This window comes from Lepidochelys olivacea, assembly GCF_965140295.1.
Source record: "Lepidochelys olivacea isolate rLepOli2 genome assembly, chromosome: 1".
In the NCBI taxonomy this organism is placed as follows: domain Eukaryota; kingdom Metazoa; phylum Chordata; order Testudines; family Cheloniidae; genus Lepidochelys; species Lepidochelys olivacea.
Window position 1 is genome coordinate 292,948,284 of NC_140411.1, and position 14,067 is coordinate 292,962,350.

At 41.1% G+C, this 14,067-nt stretch overlaps 1 protein-coding gene across 4 annotated transcripts in view; it reads right to left on the bottom strand.

Moving 5' to 3' along the window:
• The window catches only part of MON2 (MON2 homolog, regulator of endosome-to-Golgi trafficking), a 156,180-nt gene that overhangs the window by 79,553 nt on the left and 62,560 nt on the right, over positions 1-14,067 (bottom strand). For all 4 annotated transcript variants that reach the window (XR_014709113.1, XM_084610419.1, XM_084610417.1 and 1 more), the window contains exon 11: positions 10,587-10,740. Coding sequence is in view for 3 of the 4 variants with exons in the window: in XM_084610419.1 (XP_084466545.1) it covers positions 10,587-10,740 (154 nt within the window). In the remaining variant the exon portion in view is untranslated. The remainder of the gene's footprint in view (positions 1-10,586; positions 10,741-14,067) is intronic.

The following is a 14,067-nucleotide window of genomic DNA, read 5'->3' on the forward strand; positions in this document are numbered from 1 at the left end:
AAAAAAGATTCTTACACCAAATACACCCAAAACTAATTAAAATATGACTAAATATAAAGGTACTAGGATACTGAGACTATTATATATCTATGTCAATGAAATCTTTGTGTTAGTGAAATTTGCTTAAATATTTGACCATTTCTGAATGAATCACTTCATTTTATTCTTATTGTATTAACTCAAAACGAATCACAGTACCACAAATGTATCACTTATAGATTTAAGGAATTTAAACAACAGAAAAGTAATAATTCAGAAAACCACCAGAAAACAAATTACAAAAAGAAAGATTATGTCACATGGCAGTCATTGCTTGTCTGTTCCTATAAAGAGTTATTGCAGAGGCCCACCATAGCTAGGCAATACGTTGGAGGGTAACCAAATATTTCTCATCCCTCACTGAGCCATTCGTGTCAGACAACGCTAGCCACTACAGTCATAGAGGAAGAGGTAGAATAGGAATCACTTACAGAGGTTGCACCTGACTGATAAGCAAGGGATCTGGATTAGACCCTAGTACCTGCAATCCATCAAAACAGATAATCAGTCTCTGGCTAAATTATAATATTGAATTTGATTGGTTCCACACCTGTATGGATGTTGTAAGTGTGAAACAGAGTGCACGAGTGCATGCACACAAGCTCCATTTAAGACTTCTAAAGTAAACTGAACGTATCTAAAAAGGCATTTAATCATAAGATTTTATTTCTCTTGTAAAAAGAAAAGGAGGACTTGTGGCACCTTAGAGACTAACCAATTTATTTGAGCATGAGCTTTCGTGAGCTACAGCTCACTTCATCATGTAGCTCACGAAAGCTCATGCTCAAATAAATAGGTTAGTCTCTAAGGTGCCACAAGTCCTCCTTTTCTTTTTGCGAATACAGACTAACACGGCTGTTACTCTGAAATATTTCTCTTGTGTTGTACTTAACATAGTATCTGCATTTTTGTATACCTAGCTCCGTGTCAGTTTGGTCAGATACTGACTGCAAATCTCGCTGCTCCGAAGACTGTGTTGGTGATGAAGTTGCCTCTTTTTGCATTTACTGTACAAAGTTCATGATTACATTCTTCACTGTTGGATATCATGTGACCAAAACATCACTTTTTTTTGACAGTTGAAGCCTCATTGCCTCTCTTCCCCTTTGCTATTCCCCTGCTGACTCAAAACCACCACAGAGCTGGACAGCACAGTGGGAAAAGAGAGCAGAGAGCAAAGGGTGGTGGCAGTAGTAAAGCCAGCACAAGGAGAGACAATGCTGAGCCAGAAACTACCCACTGCCCCAACAACCACCACCTGATATCTCAGGCAGCTCTCTATCCAACTGTCCTAATTTATCCAGCTGCACCAACCCCATTACCTAAGGCATTATTACTCTAGCCCACCATCCAGATATACCACCGCCCTGCACCATACACTACTACTCCTTTTACCCAGATGCCCCAGCTATTCCCTTTAGCATTCTCCCTGAAGACAGGGGCCTTGCGTATGCATACTAAGAGATATCCTCCATTACTTGCTTCTGGGAAGCACAGATGGGAAAGGCTGCCTTCCATTCCCATCCCACACCTGCTTTCAACTGCTCAGCGAAGACAGATCAGTCACTTATTCTCCATCTATGAGAAAAATTATACAAGGGACTTGAGAGGCCAAAAACAGAATAGAAACTTGGTCTGATTACCCCAAAAGCAAGGAAGGAGAGAGAGTGTACTTGTATGTTGGACCAGTTTGGCATTCAAATATTCAACGAGGCCGTGGCTTGAGCACAGTTGACTGGCAAAGTAATCACAGGGCAACATCAGAGACCAGCAGGAGGATATGACCTACCCAAAGCCGTCAGATATTATGGTGGAACGCTTAGCCAGAACTGCCTGTGACAAGGTTTAAACAACTAGGCACCCTATCCAGAAAAGTATGCTGGTTAGCACTAGCAATACATGCCTACCAACTGTCCTGTAACAGCATACTGTCTCACATGACCTTCTCATAAGCAAACTAGGGAGAAACAGTCGAGACAAACCTACTATAAATGGACGCAAAACTGGTTGAAAAATTATACTCAGAGTAGTTATCAATGGTTCACAGTCAACTGGAGGGACATATCAAGTGGGGTCCCACAGGGATCGGCCTGGAGTCCGGTTCTACTCAATATCTTCATTAACGGTTTGGATAATGGCATAGAATGTACACTCAAAGTCTGTGGATGATACCAAGCTAGGAAGGGTTGGAAGATCTTTTGAAGGACAGGATTAGAATGCAAAATGATCATAAATTGGAGAAATGGTCTGAAATAAATAGGATGAAATTGAGTAAGGACAAATGCAAAGTACTACGCTGAGGAAAGAATAATCAACTGCACAAATACAAAATGGGAAATGACTGCCTATGAAAGAATACTGTAGAAAAGGATCTGGGAGTTATCGTGGACACAAATTAAATGAGGCAACAATGTATACTGTTGGGAAAACAAACTTAACATCATTATGGGATGTATTAGCATGAGTGTTGTAAGCAAAACACAAGTAGTAATTCTTCCATTCTCCTCAGCACTGATAAGACCTCAACTGCAATACTGCGTCCAGTTCTGGACACCACACTTCGGGAAAGCTATGGACAAATTCAAGAAAGTCCAGAGGAGAGCAACAAAACTTATTAAAGGTCTAGAAAAATGACCTATAAGAAACAATTGAAAAAAACTGGTTTGTTTAGTCTGGAGAAAAGGCGACTGAGTGGGGACAGGATAAGAGTCTTCAAGCACATAAAAGGTTGTCCACTAAGGACAGGAAAAGAAGCAATGGTCTTAAATTGCAGCAAGGGAGATTTAGGTTAGACATTAGGAAAACCTAACCGTAAGGGTAGTTAAGCACTGAAACAAATTACCTAGGGAAGTTAAGGAATTTCCATCATAGGTGGTTTTCAGTAACATGTTAGACAAGGACCGGTCAGGAATGGTCTAGAAGGGGGGTGGCCCAAATGTGGCTCGTGAGTGGGCTGGTGAGGTAGGGACTTCTGCCCAGCGGGGTTGGGGGGTCTTAGGGCTTCAGCAGGAGTGGCCCACCTCGCAAACTTCTGAAGATTGTCATACGTGGCTTGGAGGGCCAGTAAGTTTGTCCACCGCTGGACTACACAATACGTAGTCCTGCCTCCGTGCAGAGGACTGGACTAGATGACCTATCAAGGTCCCTTCCAGTTCTACATTTCTACAGGCTGGTTTAATAAAGTTATGCCCTTCTCTTCTATTATAAATGTTTGCTTCGTCATAAGCAGCTGATCAGATGGCAAAACACCAGCCTGTAGAAGACTATAACTTGGTGGGAAAAAAGGTATTTAAATCACAACTTATTCAAGCAGAAAAACAATGTCACCTTACAAGTCTTTTTTTTTTTAAATAAATTTTCTGAACACTTAGCCGTTTATAAGAAAGTTTACAAGTCAATTAGTACAAATCTATAAAAAGTACAGCAAACAGAATGAGAATAATATCTGCACTAGTATTGTTAATTATCCAGGGACATTTTAAATGAAAGAGCAAATTTTTTTTTAAAAGTAACATATTCTATGCCTAATGTAAAGCTTCAAGTTAACTTTTCTGTGGTTTTACACAGAAGAGCGTAGATTGCAGATTAAAACATTAATGGTTGAACTTCAATACTCAAGAACAAGAACACTCAGATTTATCACATTACATCTTGGTACTACAGCAGATGTATCTTAATATAATAGGGTTGATAAAATGTAATTTTTAAAATTAAAAATCAATTTTTAAAAAATTTAAATCATGATTTTTATTTCTCTCTCCACTTTAGAGATAAATTCCTAGCATTGATATTTTGTATTCATTTAATTAATTTCCTAATTGTCAGTAGATTTTCAGATTTTACAAAGAGGTGTGTTTTTTGTTTAAGAAATGTCATAGTTAAAATGGTGAAATGCTCTGACCAGGTTACATTCGTCCATCAGGGGTTTCAGTATGAAGTCAATGAAACTCGTGCACCTAAATCACGGGCTCCTGTTTTTGGAAACTTTGACCTGTGCTGTATAAAAAAAGGTCACAATGACTTTGTTAATGTATTAAAAAAGTCTAAATGACTTTTCATGTTAACACTAAAGCAATTGTGTTTTGAAGTGACAAAGATTTTATGCAACTAAGAAAAGTGTAATAAAAATACAGTTTTAGCCCCTTATGCTGAAAATATTTATGTGCACATCAGTTTAACACGATAAATAGTACCACTGAAGTCAAAGTCATGATTCATGTGAGTGAAGTTATACCTGTTGAAGTGTTTGTAGAACTTGGGCCTTAATTTTCAATATTTTGTGTTTTGCCCTATAGTAGTTTTCAAGTAAGATCCCCTACCCGCAGTGACATTTAGAACACAGCATTTATAATTTAGTTCATCATAAATCTTAATCTAAAATTGGAATAGCACAAACTTTCAAATTAGTTAAACAAAACCTCAACCTAATTTAAATCAATGATTTTTTAAAAATCCAGTGATTTAAGTAATTTAATCACCTTGATTTAAATCACTCTGCCTGCCTTGTTATATACACCACAAGCGGTGTACGTGGAACTTTATAGGAAAGAAAACAAAGTCCCCGCTTCAAAGAGATTATAATTTTAAGTTTGAATGATAATCACACAGAGAATTAGACACACAGTAGAGGAAAGAGATAATGGAGAAAAAAAGAAAAAAGGATGAACTGCTCGAGAGGAAACATTACTTGCAAAAATTCAGACTGATGTAACGTTTTGGTGATGGGTTTAATTTCTGGGGTAAAACTGTTGTTTTTGTTTTAATGAATAAAATATAAAATTAGGCGTGAGATGGACCATAATGCTCTGGAGTGCGGTTTAAGGATGAAGATGAGCAGAGAAAGGTAAGTTTTGAAGGATTTGAAAGAGGAGAGAAAAAGGTACCTGGAAAAAATGAAGGATGAGACTGATGTTAAAGTAGAGCCCAGTGTAAAAGGAGGTATAATCTCATGTGGGAGGAGACAAAATGAGTGGGATCAGGCTAGGAGACTGGGCAGCAGGTCAGATTAAGGCACAGGCATATACCTATGACCCCATCTCCTAGACTCACATGATGAAAACAAAATCTCAATTTTTTTTTATAATTCTATTTTGAGCCCTCATCTATCTAGACACTTATGTAACTCATTATAGTAGTATCGGAGTGCCTCACAGTCATTAATTTTATCCTCACAACACACCTGTGAGGTAAGGAAGACACATCCTCCTTCTTCAGATAAATAACTGAAGCACAGGGTAGGTTAAGTGACTTGCCCAAGATCACAGTGGAGGTCTGTGGCTGAGCCAGGACTTGGACTCAAGTCTCCTGAGTCACAGTTCTATCCACTAAAGGGGGGGTGCGGCGGCAGCGCACTTTTTGGCCTGAGGGCCGCATCGGGTTCCCGAAATTGTACGGAGGGGCGGTTAGGGGAGGCTATGCCTCCCCAAACAGCCAGGTGTGGCATGGCCCTGCCCCCTACCTGATCCACCCTGTTTCTTGCTCCCTGATGCCCCCCCGGGACCCCTGCCGCATGCAACAACCCCTTCTCCCTGTCCCCTGACCACCCCCAGAACCCCCACCACTGACTGCCCCATGCCTCCCCATCCAATCCCTCCTCTCCTTCCTGACTGCCTTCCAGGGACCCCTGCCCCCATTCAACCCCCCTGCTCCCCACCCTCTGACTTCCCCGACCCCCTATCCACACCCCCAGCTCCTGATCACCCCCCAAATTCCCCTGCCCTCTATCAACCCCCCCCCGCTCCCTGCCCCCTTACCGTGCTGCCTGGAGCACAAGTGGCTGGCGGCGCAGCTGCATCAGGACAGGCAGCCACGCTGTCCAGCTGGAGCCAGCCACACACCGCGCAGCACAGAGCACTGGGTCAGGCAACGGCTCTGCAGCTGTGCTGCACCAGGAGCTTGCATTCCTGCCACCCAGAGCACTGCACCGGCAGCGGAGCAAGCCGAGGCTGCGGAGGAGGGGCCAGGGGTGAGCCTCCCAGGCCAGGAGCTCAAGGGCTGGGCAGAAGGGTCCCGTGGGCCGAATGTGGCCCGCGGCCGTAGTTTGCCCACCTCTGCACTAAACATACTTCCTATTTCATGACTGCAAATAAATAATACTCTGAAAATGCAAATTAAATGTAATCGATGTTTGCCTGAACCTGCCGAGAGCCCTATTATCTTAAATGGGATGTCAACTCAAACCAACTCTCTGGAGGACCCTTGACTCCATCCCGGCAGGGATATCTGCCATGTGGCTGGGGCCCTGGCCCTCCCTGCAACCACCCCATCATGGCTCTGCTGGGGTGTTTACAGAAGTACACACAGACAAGGGTGGATGGTAGCTAATCCTTCCACCCCCTAGACAGACTTCATACACTTGAAGGCAAGGAATATGTGGGGAGAGCCACTAAAGACTTCCATTAACCCAAACGATGGCTTATGTAGGTGAGCCCTATCACTGCCACCCCAAAGTGGAGCACAGCCATAGTGTGGGAGCATAGTCACAGCAAACAGACAAGGACAAGGGCCCACATTCCCATACGAGAAAAGAAAAGGAGTACTTGTGGCACCTTAGAGACTAACCAATTTATTTGAGCATAAGCTTTCGTGAGCTACAGCTCACTTCATCGGATGCATACTGTGGAAAGTACAGCAGATCTTTGTATACACACAAACCATGAAAAAATGGGTGTTTACCACTACAAAAGGTTTTCTCTCCCCCCACCCCACTCTCCTGCTGGTAATAGCTTATCTAAAGTGATCACTCTCCTTACAATGTGTATGATAATCAAGGTGGGCCATTTCCAGCAAATATCCAGGTTTTCTCACCCCCCCCCCCTTTTTTTTTTTCCAAAAACCACACACACAAACTCACTCTCCTGCTGGTAATAGCTTATCCAAAGTGATCACTCTCCTTACAATGTGCATGATAATCAAGGTGGGCCATTTCCAGCACAAATCCAGGTTTTCTCACCCCCCCACCCCCATACACACATAAACTCGCTCTCCTGTTGGTAATAGCTCATCCAAACTGACCACGGTCCTTACAATGTGTATGATAATCAAGGTGGGCCATTTCCAGCATAAATCCAAGTTTAACCAGAACGTCTAGGGGGGGGGTAGGAAAAAACAAGGGGAAATAGGCTACCTTGCATAATGACTTAGCCACTCCCAGTCTCTATTTAAGCCTAAATTAATAGTATCCAATTTGCAAATGAATTCCAATTCAGCAGTTTCTTCCTGGAGTCTGGATTTGAAGTTTTTTTGTTGTACGATAGTGACCTTCATGTCTGTGATTGCGTGACCAGAGAGATTGAAGTGTTCTCCGACTGGTTTATGAATGTTATAATTCTTGACATCTGATTTGTGTCCATTTATTCTTTTACATAGAGACTGTCCAGTATGACCAATGTACATGGCAGAGGGGCATTGCTGGCACATGATGGCATATATCACATTGGTGGATGTGCAGGTGAACGAGCCTCTGATAGTGTGGCTGATGTTAATAGGCCCTGTGATGGTGTCCCCTGAATAGATATGTGGGCACAGTTGGCAACGGGCTTTGTTGCAAGGATAGGTTTCTGGGTTAGTGGTTCTGTTGTGTGGTATGTGGTTGTTGGTGATTATTTGCTTCAGGTTGGGGGGCTGTCTGTAGGCAAGGACTGGCCTGTCTCCCAAGATTTGTGAGAGTGTTGGGTCATCCTTCAGGATAGGTTGTAGATCCTTAATAATGCGTTGGAGGGGTTTTAGTTGGGGGCTGAAGGAGACGGCTAGTGGCGTTCTGTTATTTTCTTTGTTAGGCCTGTCCTGTAATAGGTGATTTCTGGGAACTCTTCTGGCTCTATCAATCTGTTTCTTCACTTCCGCAGGTGGGTATTGTAGTTGTAAGAATGCTTGATAGAGATCTTGTAGGTGTTTGTCTTTGTCTGAGGGGTTGGAGCAAATGCGGTTGTATCGCAGAGCTTGGCTGTGGACGATGGATCGTGTGGTGTGGTCAGGGTGAAAGCTGGAGGCATGTAGGTAGGAATAGCGGTCAGTAGGTTTCCGGTATAGGGTGGTGTTTATGTAACCATTGTTTATTAGCACTGTAGTGTCCAGGAAGTGGATCTCTTGTGTGGACTGGACCAGGCTGAGGTTGATGGTGGGATGGAAATTGTTGAAATCATGGTGGAATTCCTCAAGGGCTTCTTTTCCATGGGTCCAGATGATGAAGATGTCATCAATATAGTGCAAGTAGAGTAGGGGCGTTAGGGGACGAGAGCTGAGGAAGCGCTGACTGGAAGTGGCTAAGTCATTATGCAAGGTAGCCTATTTCCCCTTGTTTTTTCCTACCCCCGCCAGACGTTCTGGTTAAACTTGGATTTATGCTGGAAATGGCCCACCTTGATTATCATATACATTGTAAGGAGAGTGGTCAGTTTGGGTGAGCTATTACCAGCAAGAGAGTGAGTTTGCGTGTGTGTGTTTTGGGGTGGGGTGGTGAGAAAACCTGGATTTGTGCTGGAAATGGCCCATCTTGATTATCATGCACATTGTAGGGAGAGTGTCACTTTGGATAAGCTATTACCATCAGGAGAGAGAGTTTGCGTGTGTGTGTTTTGGGGTGGGGGGGGTGAGAAAACCTGGATTTGTGCTGGAAATGGCCCACCTTGATTATCATACACATTGTAAGGAGAGTGATCACTTTAGATATCACTATTACCAGCAGGAGAGTGGGGTAGGAGGAGGTATTGTTTCATGGTCTCTGTGTATATAATGTCTTCTGCAGTTTCCACAGTATGCATCTGATGAAGTGAGCTGTAGCTCACGAAAGCTTATGCTCAAATAAATTGGTTAGTCTCTAAGGTGCCACAAGTACTCCTTTTCTTTTTGTGAATGCAGACTGTTACTCATATGGGAATCAGAGTGTGTCTGCAATCCTGGATTTCCTTAACGTGGTTCTAGAGTGTAAGCAGGGGAATATAAGATCACAGCTGATCATAGGCTGGGGACAATTTTTAGAGTGTCTTTCACATAAGGAAATAAATATGAATGTAATTCAGAAGGAGCTGGGGTCAATGAATAGATGAAAAGGTGAGGGGTGGGATATGGTTGGAGAACCAGAAGATAAGGATTTTAGCTGCAGAGTTCTAGAGAAACAGGAGAGAGGAGAAAAAGGGAGAAAGCAGGAGGCTGTAATGGTTGGCCAAAGTATAAACCAGGTTTCATGCATAACCTACTTTTAGTTAAACATGAAGTCCCTAAGAACAGCAGCGTAAGTTAGACAGTATTTGCACACTCAATCTTAGTCTCCTTGTTCAAATAGACATTGTCTAGCACAAAATGCTATTACACCTTCAATAGTGGCTGAAATTTATTTTTCAGAAACATTCAAAATCTACAATGGCAGCTGGAGAAGAGAACCTCTGCACTCACCTTTGACGATTCAGACCATTTGCTTTAAAAATACCCATTTCATGTATGTTAGCAGTGTGGAACAATTTTATGGGTTCTGAAACTAAATCACACAGTTTTAAAGAGATGGCACTGAGACCAGGTTTACATTACAAACTTACATCAACATAACTATGTCGCTCAGGGGTGTGAAAAATCCACACCCCTGAGCAACGCAGTTCTACTGACCTAACTCCGGGTGTAGACAGCGCTATGTTAAAAGGAGGGCTTCTCCTGTTGACATAGCTGCCACCTCTCAGGGAGGTGGATTAACTACACCAATGGAAGCAGCTCTCCTGTTGGCGTAGTAATGTCTTCACTGAAGCGCTACAACAGCGCAGCTACGCCAGTGTAGCATTTTAAGTGTACACCTGCCCTGAATATTACAGCCAGAGTAAACGGACATTGTTCCAAGAGACATCATAACCCGCTATATCATGTAAATGTAAGACATGGATCCATGATTTGAAGTATGCAAACTACTGATACATAAAAAGAACAGGAGGACTTGTGGCACCTTAGAGGCTAACAAATTTATTTGAGCATAAGTTTTCGTGAGCTACAGCTCACTTCATCGGATGCAACATTCATAATGTCTCTAGTAGAGATCTAATGGCCAGTCATGTCAAGTACCATTTCTAATTCATCTTTTGTATATGGATTCATATGATACAATATAGTAGGTTAGAGTGGCAACTAGACCAGTATTTCACCAATATAGCCAGTATTTTTATTTCAACTGAAAATAAGTTAGTTTTCCTGCAATATCCTATTTCCCACTGCCTCTAATGCCTTTCCCTTCACATTGCTTGGTGCTATAACAGCAAAGTACTATTTTTCCTATTAACATTAAAGAATTTTTATTTATTGTATTATAGCAATGCCTAAGATGCAGAATTAACACAGCCATGGCATGGCAAAGAACAAATGATGAGGAATATTTGGATCTGTATCCCAAATACACAGAGAAGATCAGATCACTCCACAGACATCAACAGGAAGAGAATCCAGGACTAATGTCAGCAATGTGGTGAATGTCACTGTATATCAAGTGAATAAACTACATAATTAACATTTAAATGTTTTTATTTCCAAAATTTCACTTTTACAGAGACATCAGTAATTTTACTACTTACTAGGTAGCTTTAGCACTCCCTTGTATTGTTACAGTGAGTATAGGTATCCAGGTGCCTCGATATTCAAATGCAGGTAATACAGTCACACCTCCACCCATTCCCAGCATTCCTGGGTTGGTTTGTGCTGAGGCTGTACCACCAGATGTATTGCTTCCTATAAATTAAACAAAAACAGAAAGAATTAAAAAACTATGCTTTTTAGTTTTATTTTAATTAAAAGAAAGTATTCTTTTTCTGTATTTCATTGTGTGCAGAGATATGCATATAATAATGCAAGAACATATGCCTGATAAAAGTTTCTCAACTTCTGTGTGCCCCCTGCTGGCTAAAATTAGGTATATTCTGCATGTGTTTCTTAGTTAAAGGGGCATTGTTAATATCAATGATTCAGTTTTTATACATACATATAATTTCAGAATATAAAATATTTTGTACTTCTGTAACACCTTCCAACAAAGAGCTCAAAACATTTTACAAACATTAGCAAGTTAAACCTAAAAAACTCTGTGATGCATGTTGGAGTAAAAAGGAGATTACTGAGTTACCATTAAATTGGATAAAATAAAAAGTAAAATAGTTCTTTCATTTTAGGTTTACATATGTATCAAATGTAATAACACCACTAGATAAATAATAGGAAATATACAATGGGCACGGGCTAGTAACCAGACTATAAGCTCTCCAGGGACCTTGCATTTGTATTCAGGTTCCTAGCCTGTGCTGAAGCCCATGACACCATGTCTACACTACTATTGTTACCTGTGCTAGCTAGATTAAAGTTAGCAGGGGTGCAGCTGCCCATGGTACAATCACACCTTCACTTACCAGTGTAGACATACCCTTTCTGTGCAGAGAAGGCCTTAATTTCCTGCTATGCACAAGCACCTCACCCGACTATTCATTTCAAAACCGTAGGCCAATGCCTATAGTAGATGCTGACAAGGCAACACTCTATGGTTGATCAATCATTGCCAGCAACAGATTCAGTTAGTAAGCCAGCTGCACAGAGCTGTTCTGGATCTGTGCTTCTGACATGAGCTTGAAGGAGGAGAGAGAGAGAATAAGGAAACACGGAAGAAAGAAAGACTCATGCAAAGGGAGAGAGAGACAAAACAAGGAAGAAGAATGGGTGAAATGAAGAATAGAGAGAACATGACAGGAAGATATGGCAAAGATAATAGTGCTGGATCCAAGGGCTTGTCAGCACTTGGAAGTTATTTCTGATTAAGGTAGGGTGTGAATTTAGCTATAGTTATTCAAAAATAGCTCCCCTGTGTAGAGACACTTATTTCAGGAAAAAAATGTGTCTACATGGGGAATTATTCCAAAATAGCTATTATAGTTAATTTCCCTATATAGGCAAGCCCCCAAAATTTTTCCACTGGGAATTAAGGAGACCCCAACGTTTATAACTGAGCTACCAAAACATGTCTATCAAACACCAGGTAAAATAACATTTTTTCATTTTTAACATTCCTGTTATCTAATTTAATAAGGAGCATGTGGATGTGGGGAAAACGAAATTTTAAGATTTAATTTAATTTCCAGGGGACAGGAAGAATGTCCTCATAGCTTAGATATTTTCTTGCACTGTCTGTGTTCGACAGATATTAAGAAGTGTACAGCTCAGAGGAAAAGTGGTACTACCATTTCAGCTACTGAGATTTAGGTTCAAATCTCATTTTGGTCATGTATGAAAATGTTGTCTCATTCTATTCCTTACTTGTAGATACATCAAACCCCACATAATTTAGTTTAATTACATATAATTAGCCAACTTTTCTCAAGAGAGGTTCAGAATCACCCTAGAATAAAAAAAGATGTTTGCACATCAGGAATAGGAAAGTGTATCTGTGCTTACTTGAAATTTTCCTTTGAGTAATAAGTCCCTCTGTTACAATGGGTCCTTCAGCTGGCATACAGCCAGTGAGCCTAACCAGTCACTGGAAGGAAGGGAATACCTTGCCTCCTGCAGTTCCCTCCAGTTGAGACAAATTCCACAGCCAAGATGATTCCCCTGTACTTGCCTAACTTACAGACTGATAATTGTATTTTGAAGAACAAGCACAACAAAATAAACCTGAATTTTGGATGTCAGTTTACATCTCTATCGTGGATGACCCATTTGTCTTTGGGTGGGCTGAATCTGTGGACCTTATTGCTTGAAGAACGGAAGTTTTTAGGTAAACACAAGTACATTTTCTTACTCTTCATCACACTATGGTCCACAGATATCTTACAGTTGGATTTTTACAGCAGTGTGCCTCCTACCTGGGTGGGAAGTAGGAGTGTCCTTTAAATATGGAAATCCAAAAAGAGGCACATTATATATCTTTTATCTTCCTTTGGGCAGTGAGATGTAGAGAAGACTTCTGCCAAAAATATCATTGGCTAAAGACTGCACCACTAATATGTAGAATATGAAGAATTTATTTATTAAGGCCACATGGCAACCTAGCAGACCTCATTACAGGAAACAAATTTCTCTGCTCTGAGTTTGTCAGTGTTTCTACAGATTGGACTTTGTTGCTTGACAGGAGGAGGAACAATTTACTGAATTTACAGGACTACTTGCCTGAATTCAAAGTATAATAGGTCTCATCTGAGAAAGCTCCCAACTTCATAAATCTGCCTAACTGGAATCAGGAGTTAGCCATTAAAATAAACTTCCTGTTAAGAATGACCCTTACTGCAGAGGTTCGATTGGAATAGTGCTGTAAGAACTGAAATTAGGGTTCTATAACCTTGGACTGCATTTGTACAAGATTTGCTTTTCTTGAACATGTTGAGAACATTATAGTTCACAGACTTCTCCTTTTTGCTTGGACACTCAGATACATCCACATTAGAGCCCACCTTGGGGAATTCAAGCTTGTCTAAATGAACACTTCATTCATGGCAAGCTGGGTATAAATCTACTCCACACTGGTGGGCCACGCTTTAAGTGTCCATACACTAAAAGTTCCCTAATGCACTTTGATCTATCCCACTTTGAAACGGGGTAAGATCACAGAGCACTAGGGAACATTTGGTGTTCAGCAGCAGGGTCCCAATGGATACCAAATTTATATAGTGTTCATATAAAGAAGCCTCAAGTTTCACTTGTTTAATGTGGTAGCTAAACCACGGACTTTGCTTCAATCAGAAGGGAAAAAAAAAACAAAAAACTATTGGTTGACTTGTAGGGTCCACAGGAGTAATAATTGCTTCATCCAAATATCCATTTTGAACTTTTCTGGTGCTAGATGGAGAATTGTTTTTTGCAATAGCAGACCTCCTTTGTGAGGTAGACATATCAGAAGGCCTAATCCTAGGTCAACCTAGGCCTGAGATTGACAGCTTTTTCAGTGCCCAGAAAGATCAATTTAAAATGTTTATTAAAGCTAATGTTAAAAAATTATATAATACACAGGTTAAGAAAAGAGTGTACATCTGGGTATAGTGCTTAGATTATCCACAATACAAATTTTATTTTAAAATT